This window comes from Pyrus communis, chromosome 4 (assembly GCF_041283825.1).
Source record: "Pyrus communis isolate YQ-2024b chromosome 4, ASM4128382v1, whole genome shotgun sequence".
Classification (NCBI taxonomy): Eukaryota; Viridiplantae; Streptophyta; class Magnoliopsida; order Rosales; family Rosaceae; genus Pyrus; species Pyrus communis.
The window spans coordinates 4,481,226-4,499,790 of NC_142568.1; the positions used below are offsets into that span (position 1 = coordinate 4,481,226).

The following is an 18,565-nucleotide window of genomic DNA, read 5'->3' on the forward strand; positions in this document are numbered from 1 at the left end:
TTAAAACATATAATATTTGTTCTAAATTTTGTATATTTGTTACTGTTAGGGCACCCATTCCTTTGTAACCTCGTAATGTCTCCAAGTACTCGTAATATCACACGGCAGCTAAATTTTGGTTGGACACCTTGCGCGCCTTTGTTTTTTGGCACCCTGTTTCGTTATCACGGTTCGCAAATCCACAGTATTTATCCACGTAAGGAGAGAATAAAAAGGACTTCTGTGGTGTTTTAGGGGGTGGGAAGGTGTGGGAGGCTACTAAAAGAAGGGACTTTCTCTCCACTTCAGGAACTCTGGTTGAGGGAAATGGGCTTTTTAGTCTAAATACAAATTCTAACAAAAAATTTAGCTAAAATACCAGTTTAGGTACCAATGGAAAAGTCAACTAAAATAATCCTACAGATACTATTGACACACCCCGACTCTAGATCAGGGCATGCTGGCCGTCACGTGGAAGTGACGTAACCATGTGCACAGTGCGGAAGCTAATAAAATAATAATAGAAATAGTAATACGAATAAATAAAAAAAAACTAATTTTACATAAAGTAATAACACGTGCAATGTAAGTGCGACGCCTAGGTCAGAGCATAAAGCCTAAGCAGTCCAAAAGAAAATGATGCGACAACAGTACATCCGAAGGTGGCCCTACGCTGGTGATCGTCTGTCAGAAATGCCGGAAAAGTCCTCTGGGAAACCACCAAACCTGCTAATCAACTAGAACATGGAGGGGCGCAAAACAAAAGTGTGAGTGGGCAAAAACAAAGCTTTTCGAAAATCATTTAATAAATACGTTCTAACCCCTTGCCGTAAAACCTGTATACTTCCCAGAAAATAGACATACGTATATAAATATATACCAATAATGATCAAGAATACGCCATGCCAACACCTTAAAATGAAATGCAAGTGCTCAGGTATAAATCATATCAATAGCATGTAATCTGGCAGCCGGAGTCACCTAACGTGACCTGTACGGCTGAATCTAGAACTCAAATCTCAATATCAATAACTAGACCTGCACACGAGTCGGAACCACCTAAAGTGGTCTGTACGACAGGCCTGGGTGTAATACATATAAACGCTCAAGTGCTACGATCACGTAAAGGCTGGGTGAATAATCGCGGGTCACCTACGAGTCGGAATTACCTATAGTGGTCTGTACGACAGGACTGTGCACCTAACTTAGATCCAAGCTGAGCGTGTGGTGTAGGAGGTGAACATCACGTGAAGGACTGTGTCCTACTCTGGGCGGGAGCACTAACACCGGGGGTGCAGGTTATGAGCTCTTTATGCATCTCAAACCACTACTGAATGTAAACATGAATAACAATTACCTGGCACTTACCTGTGCGTCCACAGCACCAATACACACACATATATGCCAATGCAAGTAATTATGCATAACAAACGGCAATATAAAATATGGCATATAACTATTAAACATTTAAATCAATTTCTGGGAAAATATAAGTATATAGGTATATACAGAAAACCAAAAGCCCACTCACTGGTATGTGGAAGGGTCGTAGCCCCCCTGCCTCGAGTGACCACGCTCGTCCTCGGGATAGGTATCACCTATATGCGAAACAACTACAAAAACGTCAATTTTAAAGCACATAACCAACCTTTAGAAATAACTTCTCATACAATGCTCAAATGGGGTGTATGAATACACCAACGTGATCTACTCAACCTCAGGAACATCCCCATATTTTTAAAATAATTTTTCACCACCGCACGCGCCCCCACTCGCCGGCCAAGGCACGGCCACACGCGCCGGCCACGCGCAGACACATGCCTGGCACGCTGACGGCATCAACTGATGGAGTTAGGAATATTCCGTTATCTATAACGGTTTCCGTCAACGCTGTCAGGAATATTCTGTCGTCTTCTCCGGCAAGCCTCCGGCGCCGTCGCCGGTGTCGGAAAATTGGGAAATTTTCAAACTTTGATATCTTCTTCGTTTTTCACCCAAATTTCACAAAATTGGTACCAAAATGAAGCTTAGAACTAGAGGAACACAATCATACTACTTTCAAGGGCTAAAATCCACAAAATCTCACCTGAAAAATCAACCCAACTCCGGCCAACTTCGAAACTAGTGATCCCGAAGTCCAAAACCTTCAAACGAACCACTCCGAGCTTCCTAGGGACCTCACCAAGCTTCCTACAAGCTTGAAATTCCCTAAAACGTGAGAAATCACGTGTGCATGAACAGTATCAAAATCGGGGCATCGTGAGTTCGACGTGAAAACGAGGGTATTCTCACCTGAAAAAGGTATGGTTGGACTCTTACAAGCCTCACGAGCATGAATGTGGTCTTGGTTTCTTCGATCTGTGGAAGTTCAATGGGTTTGTGGGTGTGTCCGTACGTTTCAATGGAAATGGGAAAGGAATGGGGCTCGGGACAGTGTGCAGGAATAGGGAGGAAAGGTTGTGGGGTGTGGGAGAATGTGTGTGGCCTAAAACATGCCAACAAAACTCAAAAACAACCACAAAATGAAAAGGAAACGCACTAGGGGCAAAACTATCTTTTCACGCGTACGTTTTTAAAATTCTCGGAACGGGCTGTCATACTATTATGATTAAAAATAATTAAAAGATTGTCACTCAATAGTACTATGTTTTTCGACAAACTAATTTTTTTCTACGATCGACCAATCAATTTTCGCGCGACCAACTGATCAATTTTTCTGGTGTAAGGGTCACTATCTAACAATGACTTTCAAAAAACCCATGTAAAGTGATGAATTCTCTCATAGGGTTTGTATTGTTTTACGTGTGCATGTGAGGATATAATAAGCATAATGGAAGATGAAAAAGTTGAACCTATTAATTTTTTTTATGTCACTGTTGAACAATGACTTGAAATTTTTCCAACGATCGAAATATTTTTTTATCTCCAATGATGGTGGCCGACGGCAATTTCTAGCATTGGTGTCGGTGACCTGTAAGTGACGTGCAAGGGGTAATATAAAATTGTCCTATGCTTAAAAATGTCTTGGCCACCAAATTGTGACTTAATATAAATAAAATGGGTTGGGCTTGGTAATTTTCCTTAGAATTGAAATTTTTTCCTATGTTCAACTTGGTATTTAATCCTATTTACCTTAAAGCAAAAGCCGAATTGAAAACTAGTATTAAAGAGGTTTTTACCTACATATATCGAAACCGAATAAACCCTTAATGTCATTTTATCTCTACATTATTACTCGAAAATTAAATCCTTAGACTATGTTTTTTTATCTTCAGAAAAAATAAGCCCTTAAACTCATTAAAAATTGTCAATTTCCTCCCTCTTATAAGATTTAAACTGTTCCACCCGATTTTCATCATTTTAAGTCATGTGGCACACTTAGATAGTAATATTGTCAATTTCTCGCTCATAAACGCTTAACATTGCATGTAGGTTGTGAATCTAAATTTTAAAAAAATAAAAAAAAAATCTCCAAAGCGTATCACATGCAAATCATGTGACTTAAATTGATAGTGAACTAGATTATTTAGCTTCAAATCTTATATTTCGTCCCACAAACAATTTAGCTTCCAATCTTACAACAGTAGATTGCAATTTTAATGAATTTAATAACTTATTTTTCTACATAATAGTTTAGAGACATAAACTTAGGTTTGACAATAATTAAAGGACCAAATCAACACTTTACTCTATAAAAAAAAGTGTAAGCATAACCAAAATTTAAACAATGAGAATAGTGCAGGCCCTAATGAGGTACATGATCCAATTTGGGTCTATAAACCAAATAAACAATAAGTGGCCCAAAAGCAACCATTGGGTTGAGAATGATCCATGACCATTGGGAGTTTTGGATGGCCTTTCACAGCCTTACTTTTAGAATTCATTACTATCACATCCCTTTTCTTGTTTATTCAATTACTTCGTCGTCCACTTGTTACTTAATAATAATGTCTAGTGGTATTCTTCTTTATTTGTAAGTGAGAGATTTTAGGTTCGGTTATTGCCAAAAACAAATTTGAATTACATTACTGTTAGCCTATTATGAGGCTGAGCCCACCTCCCCGTTAATGTAGATAATATCGGTTTTTTTTTTTTTAAAGAAAAGAAATAAAAAGAAAGAAAAACTCTCACTTCATCATTTTTAGATTGCTTACGTGAAGACTAAAATCCAAATGACCCAACCAAGCATAAGACAATATGAAATTAAGCTCCTTTTCTTTTATTTCTTTGTCATATATTTTCGTGAAGCAAATTTTCTTGTCGATGTCATTATCAGTGTTGATCACTCTAAAAAAATATTGATATTTGGGAGAAGTCTTTATTTTCTATTGCCGAAAATACTTTTTCATTTTATTGTATTGGACACAAGTGTACTAAAAACTTCTCTTTTTAAATAAAACTATTTTTTCCATAAAAACAAAGCAAGACGTGACGAAAATTTGGCACGCAGGACCCTTCAACCCTTGTCCTCAAGATAACATTCGATCAACATCAGATGATTAAGTAAGAATGCCCCTACTAATTAAACGGGTCATTAAATCAAAGAACTCTCTCTTTAAACAGTACTTGGTGGAAGATGGAAGGCTTGTGGGAACTCTGCAAATGACGTTTTATACGGTGGCAGAAAATATTTATGTTAATGTACTCAGATGCGGATTCAATCTTCATTGACTCTACTCAACTAATAATTAACAATTTAACTTACTAATACTATCATTTGTCAAAAATAATTTGAGAAAAGATTAATACGCTAGACATTTCGTTATTTAACTCACTAGTACTATCCTTTGTCAAAAATAATTCGGGACCCACCGGCATACCTTGTAGATTTACTGATATGCGCACCCCTTCTGTTTGCCAAACCATGCCAAAACCAAAATTGTCCTCCAAGTACATACACATTCTCGCCGACCCATATAAAAATAATTGTATGTTTGAACTTTGATCAGGTCATGATTTGATAAAAATAAATAAAAAATAAAAAAAACCTTCATCAATCATTTTGTTGAGCATTTGGTGGACACTTGGGAGTTCTACTGATATATGTCGACAATTACTGTAATCTTCGAGGCTTGTCGAGAGATGAGTGTTGAAAAATGTCGAGCAATGTTGAAGGCTGCCAAAACTTGTCATTTAAGGCACTTGGTGCGTACAATAGAGTTCCATACAAAACGAGAGAAAAAGAAGACAGAGCAATGATAGGAAAAAAAAAAAAAAAAAAGAAATAGAAGAAGAAAGAGGAGGAACAAGTTGTAATTCATTGTTGTTGACTCGTATTTAGTTTGTCCAAACTGTGTGTATGAGTTAAATCTGAATACATAGACCAATATACATGGGGATTTTAAAAATGTTAAAACAGTCAGAGGCAACCAATAAGTCGATGTTGGCTCCGCTTAGTGGGACCTTACATTGTTGTCTACAAATATCAATAGTTGTGCTATTATCACATGTGCTCAACAGATTGATGTTAGTATATTTCTTGTTTTAATAATTGGTTACCATCTTAATAATTTGTTGGGTAAAGTACAAAAAACTAACTTAACTATTGGTGTCACGAAACTTTCATATCTTATCTTTTAAAATTGACAATATCATACCTTATCTTTAAAATTTGGTCCAATGTTATACCTTCCATTACTTGGCCGTTTACTTTTCAGTTAAATGCTAACGTGGCTTGATTTGTGACCCATTTTTTATTAAAAAATTAAAAAAATATTATTAAAAACTAAAAAAAAATTATTTAATATTTTTTAAAATAATAAAGAAAAGTAAAAAACAAAAAAAAATTAAAAAAGTCCCTCTTTAAAGTTTCTCCCGCTCTGTGCATATCATGTGCAACGCCCTATCCTGAAAATTTACTTTTTTTTGAGAAAAATTTCGATGATAAGCCAAATTAAACTCTTATTGCTTTAACTACCATTAATCACGATTCTTTATCTAAATTCCTTAATTCCTCACATTTCTATTACCATATTTTAAAACTTCTAAAACATACGATTCAATTATCAATTTTATCCTCAATTTTTTCTATTAAAATCACTTCTCAACAAAAGATTAATTTTCGATTATTTAAGGCTGCATCTAACTATGTTAGACTGCCTACATACCCTTGAGCAGGATCAAGCCTTTCGTAGTTCACAATTCAATAAGCAAACCAATTCCAAAAAATATTCAATTAATCAAAATATCCAACATTTGTGTTAATAATCAAAACACGTTAAAAAGATACCAAAAACATAATTGGAATAATGAAATTTGCATAAAAACGCAATGTCAGCTCACTGACCATGCGACGCCGTAGGTGGCGGTCGGCCGCCCCAACTCGCCGGAAAATTTCACAATTTCTAAAAATTTCCAAATTTTACAAAAATGTAGAGCAAGTAAAAGGGAAAAACTTTTATACTTGAGCCGAAGTCCAACTTGGCCAAGAAAAGCCTCAATTTCACTCAAACCTGCTAGAAACCCTAGAATTTGGGTGGTTCAATCTATCGCCCTAACCAAGGCTTGAGACATGTTCTTGGGTTCACTAAGAGTCCATTGGTAGTGGTGGTGGTCGGAGTTACCTTCAAATTTGGTGTATCGCCACCACGAACCTGCCGCACCCACTATGCGGTTTTTTGTATTTTCAAGGCCAATTTCCATCGTTCCATGGGTGGACAACGAAGAAGAAGAGTCGTGATGATGGATGTAGGTGATGGGGTGTACTAATTTGCCGGAGAAATGACGCAAAACCGTTGAAAAATCATACGGGGAGGCCGAGTCCTAACCGGGTCACGAAGGACAAACGGGTGGAAGGGAAGGGACCAATTTCCCCTCATTCTCACCTCCCTCCTTTCCCCCATTGGTCCCCCTTTTCTTTTTTCCTCTCTCATTGTTCCTCCCCTTCTTTCAGCCACTCCCGTAGCTAACTTTTATTTTTTATTTATTTTTTATTTTTTATTTATTTTTTATTTTTAAGAAAAGGCTCCCATAATTATGGAGCCTTCCATAATTCATAGAAAATGACCATTTTGCCCCTGTCTTCGTTCATTTCTATTTCATTCGTTATAACTCCGTTAGGCGAACAATTTCTGCCTACACGCTCTTGAGATCGAGTTTCATCCAAAAATGGCAAGAAATAGTCCGGAATATATGAGGATAAAATCTGTCCTCGTATAATTACATTAATCTTTTAAACTTAACGATAAATTTCACAACATAATTTATAATAATTTCCGGAACAAAACTTTAAAAGTTCTCAATTCAATTTTTCATACCCATAAATTGATTTATTTTTTATTTTTCTCCGCATTATCATATATATAAATTTGGGTAAAGTACAAAAAACTTGTCACATCCCCGCCTGGCGCGGATCACTTCCCTGGCCCGCTCCACCACCGTAGCACGATATTGTCTGCTTTGGGCTTACCATTCCCTCACGGTTTTGTTTTTGGGAACTCATGAGCAACTTCCCAGTGGGTCACCCATCATGGGATTGCTCTAGCCCCCTTCTCGCTTAACTTCGGAGTTCCTACGGAACCCGAAGCCAGTGAGCTCCCAAAAGGCCTCGTTGCTAGGTAGGGATGAGAATATACATATAAGGATCACTCCCCTGGGCGATGTGGGATGTTACAATCCACCCCCTTAGGGGCCCGACGTCCTCGTCGGCACACCATGGCCAGGGTTAGGCTCTGATACCAAATTGTCACATCCCGACCCGGGCGAGACCACTTCCCGGGCCCGACTCCACTACCGTAGCACGATATTGTCCGCTTTGGGCTTACCATTCCCTCACAGTTTTGTTTTTGGGAACTCACAAGCAACTTCCCAGTGGGTCACCCATCATGGGATTACTCTAGCCCCCTTCTCGCTTAACTTCGGAGTTCCTACGGAACCCGAAGCCAGTGAACTCCCAAAAGACCTCGTTGCTAGGTAGGGATGAGAATACACATATAAGGATCACTCCTCTGGGCGATGTGGGATGTTACAAAACTACCTTAACTATTGGTGTCACGACATTTTCATACCTCATATTTTAAAATTGACAATGTCATACCTCATATTTAGAATTTGGTCCAATGTTATACCTTCCGTTACTTGGCCGTTTACTTTCTAGTTAAATGCTGACGTGGGTTGATTCGGGACCCATTTTTTATTAAAAAATTAATAAAATATTATTAAAAACTAAAAAAAATAATAATTTAATATTTTTTAAAATAATAAAGAAAAGTAAAGAAAAAAAAATCCCTCTGCGTTCCCCCCTTCTCTCTCTCTCTCCCCAACTTCATCTTCTTCCCTTCCTAATCTTCAACCAAAAAACAAAAAAAAAAAAATTGAAAACACATCAACACCCCCCTCTGCGGAAGAAGGAGAAGTAGAAGGAAAAGGAGCAGAGGAAAAAAAAAGGAGAAGAAGGAAGGAAAAAAAAAAAATTTTTTTTTTTTGAAAACCCATCAACCCTCCCAGCCGAATAAGGAGGAAGAAGAAGAAGAGGAAGAAAGAAATTTTTTTTTTTTTGAAAACTCATCGATCGCCCCTTGCGGAAGAAGAGCAAGAAGAAGAAGAGGAAGGAAAAAAAAATACACACACACACACACACACACACACATATATATACACACACACATCCAACCCAACCCAGTTCGCCCCACCCCCCCCAACAAAAAAACCCCCTTGCAACCCAAAAAGAAGAAGAAGAAAAAGAATAAAAAAAAAAAAAAAAAATCAACCCAACCCAGTTCGTGTACCCTCTGGAGCCCAGAAAGAGGAAGAAGGAGAAGAAAAAGAAAAAAAAACAAATCTAAAGTGAACCCATTTCGTCACCCCCCCTCAACCCAACCCCCTGCCAACCCTAAATCCACCACTCTCATCCATTCTTCACATCCTCTTTCGCACCCATCCTCCACCTTCTTTGCACACCCATCTTCCTGCTGACGGGATCTGGGTTTTTTTTTTATTTTTTTTTCTGGGTTGCAACAGGGAGAAGAGGGGATGGGGAAGGAGGAAGACAAATTGAGAGTGGGTGCGGGGGAAGACAAATTGGGATTTTTTTTTTGGGGGTTTCCAGGTGGGGGGAAGAAGATAAAGATGGGGAAAAGAAAGAGGAGGGGGATCGGGAGGGACGAATTGAGAAGGTTAATTTTTTTTTTTTTAACTTTTTATTATTATTTTAATATTTAAAAAATATTAAATATTTTTTTTTAGTTTTTAATAATATTTTAATGATTTTAAAATAGAAAGTGGGCCCCGAATCAAACCACGTCAGCATTTAACTGAAAAGTAAACGGCCAAGTAACAGAAGTTATAACATTGGACCAAATTCTAAAGATGAGGTATGACATTGTTAATTTTAAAAGATAAGGTATGAAAGTGTTGTGATACCAATAGTTACGGTAGTTTTTTGTATTTTACCCTATAAATTTTTAAGGTATTACATCATGTGCATGTACTGTACAAATTATATGCATGTGGTGTGCATATAGTAATACAAAAAAAAAAAAAAAAAAAAAACCGAACAAGTTCGTGAAACAATTTCATTTGATTCAATTGGGTTCTTTCGTGCCCATTCAAACTGCAATTTTCAAATCCTTGATATATTTGAACCCAATCAAATTTGATACCAATTTCAAATTAATGAATCTTCAATTTGTCAAATAATGTTTAGGGTCATTTATCTGATTACGTCATTTTTCTGATTTCGAAGAGAAAGTTGTGAGCTATGAGTTTTTGGGTTGAGCTCAGATCTATAAGCATAAGATGTGCATGCCATGTGCATGTTGTGTACATATAGTGTATGAGCAAGGTTAAACGAAGAGAGCAAACGACTACGCGAAACAATCTCGTCCATATCTTTCTCTCTTCCTTCTTTCCACTATGATTTCTCTCTTTTCCCACAAATTTATCTATTCTCCAAAAGGCAACTGACCTTTAATACGTTTTTTTCACTTAATTGTAGCAAAAGCCAAACCCTATTTTAGTGCTTCTAGATTCGGATAGAGAGAGAGAAAGAGAGAGAGAGAGAGAGCAAAGGGAGGGAGAAGACAGAAGAAATGAAAACCCACATATAAATCAGAGAAATGATAAAAAATAAAAAATAAAAAATGAAGGATTTGGGTCTCCTCCAAGAAACACCAAACCAATTACTTCAACTCTAAAAATCCATCAATCAAAATGCAAAATTAAGTAAACTCAGTTCACAAAACCTACAAATGAAAAGGTAAAACTTGAAGCAAATGGGTGGGTTAGAGAGAGAAAGCTATTGTGCATATTCGAAATGTAGAGAGAGGAGAGAGAGAGAGAAAATAAAATAAAATAAAGAGAGATAGCTTGGATGAAGAAGATGGGTGGGTCACAGAGAGAGCTCTTGGATGAAGAAGATGGGGGGTTAGGGTTCTTAGAATTGGAATTGGGCAAGAGAGATTTTCTCCTTCTCCCCTCTTTGTTTCTCTCTCTACAAAATGAGAAATGAATATTGGAATTTCTGGATAACTCATTTATATGAGAGGATAATTTGGTCATTTTTCGATGTAAGAAAAATCCTATTTTTGTCCAGTTGTTGTGCATGGTGTGTGCATGATGTATACATATTCAAAATGTCATGCTTCTGTTCCAAGATTAAGAAATTGTCCCATTTTGGAGTATTTCCCGAAATTATAACCTTGCACTATTTCTGACTCCTTAAAGTGGGACTCTTTATGTATTATTTGTCATCTCACAGTATAACGTCAATTCTTGTACAAATATTATATAATATTATGTAAAAAACATGAAGTAACAAAAAATCTATAAAAAGTCTCACTTTAAAAGTGTATCATTATTTAAGGATGGTGGCTAAATATAGCCAAACAATTAGAATGGCCTAACAAGATTAGATGGTACTTTATCACATGGAATCTAATATTATTTTTAATTAAACGTATGTAGTTGACGACCGGCCTATTGGTTCGAGACCCAAACGCCATTTTGCCGAAACAATTTGAAGGGCCGGTGAGACTACCGTGGTCCATGGCCATGGCAAGGAGGGAAAATGCCAAACTTGGGGATTATATATTTAAGACAAAATGTATGTAGAACAAAAAAACTCAGTCTACGAGTCGCAATTTTACTTACCGTTTTGTACTTTTCTCGTAATATTTTTCATCTTGCAATTTTACTTTACACGTTGTATCTGAATTTAAAAATGTAATACTAAAGAGATTAATTTTGTAAATAAAATTTATAAATTAAATGGTATTGGATTAATAAAAAATAAATACGTTCATCAATACTTGAATAATTATTCAATCATCAAAATTTATATTATTTAACTTATTAAATTTTATTTACAAATTTTATTTTTTTAATATTATTTTATAAACATTTTTACTTTACGTCACTGATAAATCGAATCTTTAATTAAACGGATCATAAAATCCAAGCTCACCACCAAACAAATGGCAGAAGCAGCAGCAGAGTGTTCCAAAAGTCCCGACGTCGGCATACGTGACAATGTCCAAACAGCCCCTCATGATTGGATAATATTCTTTACAAACCTCTAATCTTCCTTCCACCATGGTTCTTTAGTTCTTGACCAAGCGAACTTACACTATGGTGGGACCCACGGCGGCGTACGTTAGCCCCTTCGGACAGTGAAATGATAAAGAATTGAAGCTGAAGTACCTCGGACTAAACTCTAAACCTACGCACCCCCTCAGGGGCCAAGAACAAGGTGCAAAAAAAAGGGACGACGTTCTTCCCAAAAAAAAAAAAAAAAAAAAAAAAAGGATGATTGTTACGGTGTCAGAGTCAGCAGCAGTGTGTTTATCGTAGGATTATCATAAGCCCCACTTGAAACAACGATATTGTATTTAACTCGTGAATTATTGTAATATAATTAGTTAAGCGTGAAGTTTTGTTACATAAAATCTCATAACAATAAAATAAAATAAGGTGAAGATATTTACCCACTGCATTTTTCTTAAGATACGTCGATATTTTAACGTTAAAGAGCGACACTTTGAAGGGACCCCTTCTCTTGCAAGACGTGCCTTTTAATTTGGGTTTGTAATTTAGTAGGAGCAGCTCTTCTCTTTCCTCTCCGTTTTCTGATCTGGGTGTCGTCTTCTTTCTTATCACCAACCAAATTTTTTTTTTTGATTTGGGTTTTTCCTTTTGCTTTTGGTATTTTTGTGTCTCTCTTTTTTGGTGGTGGGGATATTTTGTGCTTGATTTGTTGGAGGGTTTGGGATGGAGGAGAGGTATGAAGCAATGAAGGATCTTGGTTCTGGGAATTTTGGGGTGGCGAGGCTGGTCAGGGATAAGAAGACAAAGGAGCTTGTGGCTGTCAAATACATTGAGAGGGGAAAAAAGGTCATTGCTTTTCTCTTTTGCTTTCCCTTTTTAGTTCCTTTATTTGTTGCATATTGTTTAGAAATGTATGAAATTTTTGGAAGTGTTAGTGCTAAGAGTTGTGGAGGTTGTAATTTATTTTAATTTTTAGATGATTTGGGAGAAAAAAGTCACTGGTTTTTTGGTTTGGAATTCTGTGTTTGTTTTCCCATTTAAAATGGTGGTAAGAGAGAGGTCAAGTCTGTTGGAGTTTTGGGACGAGACGGTGCCGCGGATAATATCCCCCGGGGATGGCTTCAACAAAGTCCTATGTAATTATTTGTTGTTATGCTTTGTAAATGTATGATGCTTCTTTCTAATTTCAGCCGCTGAATATATATTTTTCCGTGTTTATGAGAGAACTAGTTTTAGACTTTAGGGTTTAGAAGGCTGACCATTTCTTACTAGATACTTTTAGCTGGAAATGCAGATCTTGAATCTCATATATGCGAATGCCGTTCTTGAAGTTTGAGTTGTGTGATACTGTTTTGTTATTCTGATCCATAAAATGTTCAAGTTCATACCTCAAGGCTGCATTTTTTTAGAGAGGACTAGCTTGGATAGGAGAACTTCCAAATTTTGTCCGAGTTAAAGGCAAAAGATGGAGTATTTGAAAAATCCTGCCATATTTCTGTGAAGTCAATCATGCTTCTAAAATGTTTTTAAGTAAAGATAGTGTACTACTTGACTAATTCCGGTTGAATTTTAGACGTTCGGTTACAGTTAGGTTGTGCCTAATAATTTTATCATACGGAGTTGTGTCCTCAACTTTTTTTGGCACATGATTGCGTGCTGTATCACTGTAACTTCTTAAGTGTATAACTGTATCCTTTTTTTTCACTAGTTAAAGCTGGATATGCAAATTAGGGCTATAGATATTGCGTTTATTGTCTATTTTGGATAGCGATAAGTCATCTGATATCATTCCTAGCATTTTCTTCTCTTTACATACCTATCATGAATGTATATTTTAGTAGGGATATAAATTCTGTTTTGCCTCTCTGAGTTTCAGATTGATGAGAATGTTCAGAGGGAAATCATAAATCACAGATCGCTGAGGCATCCAAATATTGTCAGGTTCAAAGAGGTAACAATAACTTTGTATTGATTCGATTGTGTGTTTACATGCATTTCCGGGGGTGCATGTGTCCGTATTTTCTTTTTCGCCCTTTTACTGTCTTCCCTTATCAGCGTGTCATTGAATTGTACAATTTTCGGTTACCATCATGTAAAGATAAGCAAGTGTCAGATGATAATCATCAGTCAAACTGAAAGTGACTGCAAAGAGCTAGGATAAGGCAGTCTTGCATTGTACATTAACAAAAGAATCACTTTTGGCTGCAGCTCTGGTTGACTCCAAGTCATTTAGCAATTGTCATGGAATACGCAGCTGGCGGTGAACTTTTTGAGAGGATATGTACTGCTGGTAGATTTAGTGAAGATGAGGTTAGCTTGTTTAGTTTATTTGGCACGTTTGATTCAAATTCCTTTATTTCTGGCGCATATCAAAATTATATGTAAGTGTTAGTTTTCCTGACTGATTGTTTAACGGTAATTCACCTTCATGACAGGCAAGGTTTTTCTTCCAACAGCTGATATCTGGAGTTGGTTACTGTCATGCCATGGTATATTTATATTTGACAAACACAGAAAGACATGCACATACGTAACCAACTGTTTCTTGTGAAGAATTAGTATAATTTCTCTTCTTACAGTTGGCTGTAATTTTACCGCAGGAAATTTGTCACAGGGATCTGAAACTGGAAAACACACTTTTGGATGGAAGTGCTTCACCACGTCTTAAAATATGCGACTTTGGATACTCCAAGGTTATTATGAATTTCTTGTTGAATAAAACTTTGTTTAGGTCAGTTTAATACGCAGATTATTCTGGGTGCTCTGTAGTCTTTTTTACCCGTTTGTTTGTTAAAGAAATTTTTGGGTTAGCATCTACTTGCCTGATATATCTGTTAATCTGTATTATTTACTACCTTGCAGTCTGCTATTTTACACTCACAGCCAAAGTCAACTGTTGGAACGCCTGCATACATTGCTCCGGAGGTTCTATCACGGAAGGAATATGATGGAAAGGTATCTAGTTTCTATATTGTTTCCGCAACCAGCCTCAAAATTTAAATCATATTGTGGGATTTTACTCTATGTTGGACATGGTAGTTCTAACCACGTAGTAGCTTACACATAATATCATCAAAACTGATACAAGCCAATCGTACTATGTATCATATTATTTAATTTGTAAGTTGGTACAACTTGGTAGATTGCAGATGTTTGGTCATGCGGTGTGACGCTGTACGTGATGTTGGTAGGAGCATATCCTTTTGAGGATCCTGAAGAACCTAGAAACTTTCGTAAGACCATTGAGGTGAGCTTCACCTTCATCCACACACACACATGGTAGTTGTACGTTGTGATTCCAAGGAGTTATGGTTTTTCATTCCAACAATTAATTGATTGCAACTTCTGAAACAGAGAATTATAAGTATCCAGTACACCATTCCCGACTATGTACGTGTTTCTGCAGACTGCAAGCACCTTCTTTCTCGTATTTTTGTTGCCAACCCTTCTAAGGTAACATCAGATCCCATGCTTTCTTCATGAGTTTCTATTGTTTCATTTTTGTTCACTTGAGGCACAAGAACAATGTATGGACTGTGAAGATAAACGCACAAAACAGCACTGACAGTCCTGGTCATAACGTCATTGTAGAGGATTAGTCTTCCTGAGATAAAAGAGCACCCTTGGTTTCTGAAAAATCTGCCGAAAGAGCTAATTGAGGTTGAGAGAACAAACTATGCGTCAGTGGAGCGTGACCAGCCTAAACAGAGCATTGAAGAGATAAATAAGATCATACACGAGGCAAGGACACCAGGGGAAGGATCCAAAGCAGGTGGTAAAGCTGTTGCTGGGCCGTCCGACTCTGATGATCTAGAGGCTGACTTGGACTCCGAAGTTGATTGCAGTGGTGACTTTTCAGGCCATCCTTGAGGATGATATCGGAAGGATTTGTTCTTTTAGAGTTTGTTTACCCACAAAAAATACTTTCTTTGGACATTTATGGTGTTGAATCAACACTGTTTACCCACAAAAAACACTGTTGATGATATTGTATAGCAGACTATGCTATGCATATTTGTACAAAGAATTTGAACAAATTGAAGTGGGGATTGAGTTATTTCCATTGTATGTAGATTGTATTTGAACATGTTTGGATCCTTGATGCAATTTTTTGATATTTTGTTTGAACGTACTCGCACAAGTCTTCGACAGCATGATCTGCATAATTTAACGTATCTAGTATTTGACAAAATTTTCATACTCATTATCTTAATGGATCATGTCATGTCAGACTCGATAACGATTTTTTAACGGGTAATCTGATGACTCGAAACCTGTTATTTTTGTGACATGTCAGCTGGAAGGTCTAAAATAAGGGTTCAATCAAGGTGTAGGCTTTCCCATCACTAGTGGGTCTTGTAATTGGAAGATCAACGGAAAAATTTGTGAATTGAACATCGTGATCACGTGGTCGATCATACCACAGTTACAAAAAAAATTAAAGTCCCAACGTTTTAGTCTCATCTGACGGAAAGAGAACCTCTCCTGATCTCTTCCATCAAGGCCACCGGATCAAGTGATCCGGTCTTCTAAATTTTATCCAACAGTAAAAACTTATCACAGTTTTTAAGGAATCAAAATAGGTGGGCCGTTAAATGAAATTTGGAAGGCCTGGATCACTTGGTGCCCTAGGTGCATCTGACCTCAATTCTGGCCCTGTACTATGTGAGAGTCATCCTACCAAATTTCTGTCTAGCTCTGTGCTGCTGACGTGTAAGGGTTCGAGAGCTGTACCAAATGTGCTCATATTAAAAAAACAAAAAAAGACAGCAGAGAATTTATAGCAATAGCGTTTGTAGTCCAACGGTTAGGATAATTGCCTTCCAAGCAATAGACCCGGGTTCGACTCCCGGCAAACGCATATGACTTTATTTTAAAATTTAATTTTACTTCTGGTGCCTAAAGTCTTATGTTCGATTTCCCAGTCCCACGATGTTATTGTAAGCATCTCTCCAAAGGAAAATACACTAGATTAAAGTCCTTCCAATTAGTTAGTCAATTGAGTGATTAGAAATGTAAAATCGTATTAAGATTACAGTTAAATTATATATATTTTTAGAATTACAACATTAAATAGGTAATCTACTTCTAATAGGAATATAAGATATATTCCCAGATTCCTTAGGATTTACACAATCACATTCTTATTCTAAATATAACTGCAACACACACACACACATATATCACACGATGTAAGTGAGGGAATAAATTTTTAGAATTACAACATTAAATAGGTAATCTACTTCTAATAGGAATATAAGATATATTCTCAGATTCCTTAGGATTTACACAATCACATTCTTATTCTAAATATAACTACAACACACACACACACACACACACACACACACACATATATATATACACACACGATGTAAGTGAGGGAATAAATTGGTTGTGAGCTCCACAATATTCGAATATAAGATTTTTTTACTTACAAATAAAATTGAATAATACTAGACCATACTATTAAGTGATGATAATACATAACTTTTAGTTATGACCATTGGATTAGATCTCACGAGTCACGACTAAACCCTAAACCCTAATCTAGCTACTTACAGGTTATGTAGTGGTGGCGTAGTACTATTTCTCTATATGGTTTGTGCCACATGCCTGTCATGACGCAAAACTGAAGGTTAAGCTCCATTGGTCCTCCATTTGCACTGGTTCAAGGAACAGTTGAAGCCCCTGCCAAGGCCCAACTGCCAAGGAGCCACATTCAAGAAGATTCAGCCTGAAGTTTGCCCAACAATAAGAAGGGGTTCGGTTACTTCGGTAGCATGGATTGGTTCTGGTCCGGGAGTTTTTATAAGCCTTGCGAATCACACACAGTGGAAAAAAGACTACACTGTTCGCTTCTGTTCTTCCAGAAGACATGAGCATCACCAAGAAAATTGCTCAACTTCCGGCTGCTCCAGATGTTTAGAACAAACAGTATCAATGTGACTGTCTTGGAAAAGCCTGTTCCCTTGTTTCTGCGAAGAACTAACACGAGTCATGGAGATCTCACTGCAAACATGAAATCAAATTAAAAGAATCTATACAATACCAGTATGTAACACGATGAAATGAGTCCCTTCCAACGTGGTTTAACGTGGTTTTCTTTCCTTATTCTGAGTAAAATATCCTGATTCTAATCGTAGGAACCCAACTCATTCACTGAAAGCGGATGAATTCGCATGACCAATTAGACAAAGAGGAGGGAGGAGCATTCTCCCCAACCAAGAGAGGGAGGGAATGGGCGGGAACATCCAAAATGGGTATTAGGTTGGACCTTATGAGATCAAACATCAAGCTGCAAGGGAACATTTGTCCAAGGTAGATCATTTGATCATGGCAATGTTGAGTAGCAGGTTTTTGTTTATGTTGTTGTTTATCTTTTCCTGCCTTCTCTCTTATTTTGTCAAAATTTGTAAGTATTGCTTTTCACTTCATTTGAACAAAAAATGTAGTGGTTCCTTGTTAAACAAGCTTAGATGACTTCCATAAAGCTTTTGCGAAAATTAAACTTCGAACTAAAGTCAAGAATTCAATCAAGAAAGATCAACGAATCGATTCTATTTAAAATGAAATGGACCCATCACTTAATATTATGGCCTATTGATATGCCTTTTCACTTGTAAGTGAAAGATCTTAAATTTGGATCTCATGGATAATGAGTTTCGATACCAACTTAATCCTAAAACTCTGAGTGATTTTCAAGATTGAGGTCGAACTATTAAAGTATGAACGAAGGATTAGAAAATTTCTCACGTGAGCATTACAAAGACATGGGGAATCTTTTAGTATGTTATATCAACTGTGGTTACCCGACACCATAACCGTTGCTCATCCCTATACATGGGTATTGCTAAAAGGGTAATGAGTTAGTCCTGGTGTACGACTACATGCCCAACGGAAGCCACAACAAATTTCTGCACAAAACCTTCAACTCAGCAGTTCTTCTATCATGGAAAGCAAAGACTTTTAACATATTTCTCGGAGTCGATTTTGCAGCTCTGCTCTTGCATATCTTCACGAAGAGTGACAGGCAAATAATTCAGAGGGATACTAAAACTTGCAACATAACGCTCGATGCAGATTTTAACGCCAAACTAGGGGA

General features: G+C 37.0%; 1 protein-coding gene and 1 non-coding gene across 2 annotated transcripts; both read left to right on the forward strand.

The window, feature by feature from the left end:
* Positions 1-11,609: 11,609 nt before the first annotated feature.
* LOC137722541 (serine/threonine-protein kinase SAPK3) lies at positions 11,610-15,547 on the forward strand. The gene is made up of 9 exons (XM_068461569.2): positions 11,610-12,306; positions 13,337-13,411; positions 13,669-13,770; positions 13,896-13,949; positions 14,061-14,153; positions 14,323-14,415; positions 14,603-14,707; positions 14,815-14,913; positions 15,052-15,547. Exons 1-9 carry the CDS (start codon positions 12,184-12,186, stop codon positions 15,328-15,330), a joined length of 1,023 nt encoding a protein of 340 aa, XP_068317670.1. The 5' UTR covers positions 11,610-12,183; the 3' UTR covers positions 15,331-15,547.
* Positions 15,548-16,249: 702 nt separating this feature from the next.
* TRNAG-UCC (transfer RNA glycine (anticodon UCC)) lies at positions 16,250-16,321 on the forward strand. The gene has a single exon. It is a non-coding gene; the product is annotated as a tRNA-Gly (tRNA).
* Positions 16,322-18,565: the final 2,244 nt, after the last annotated feature.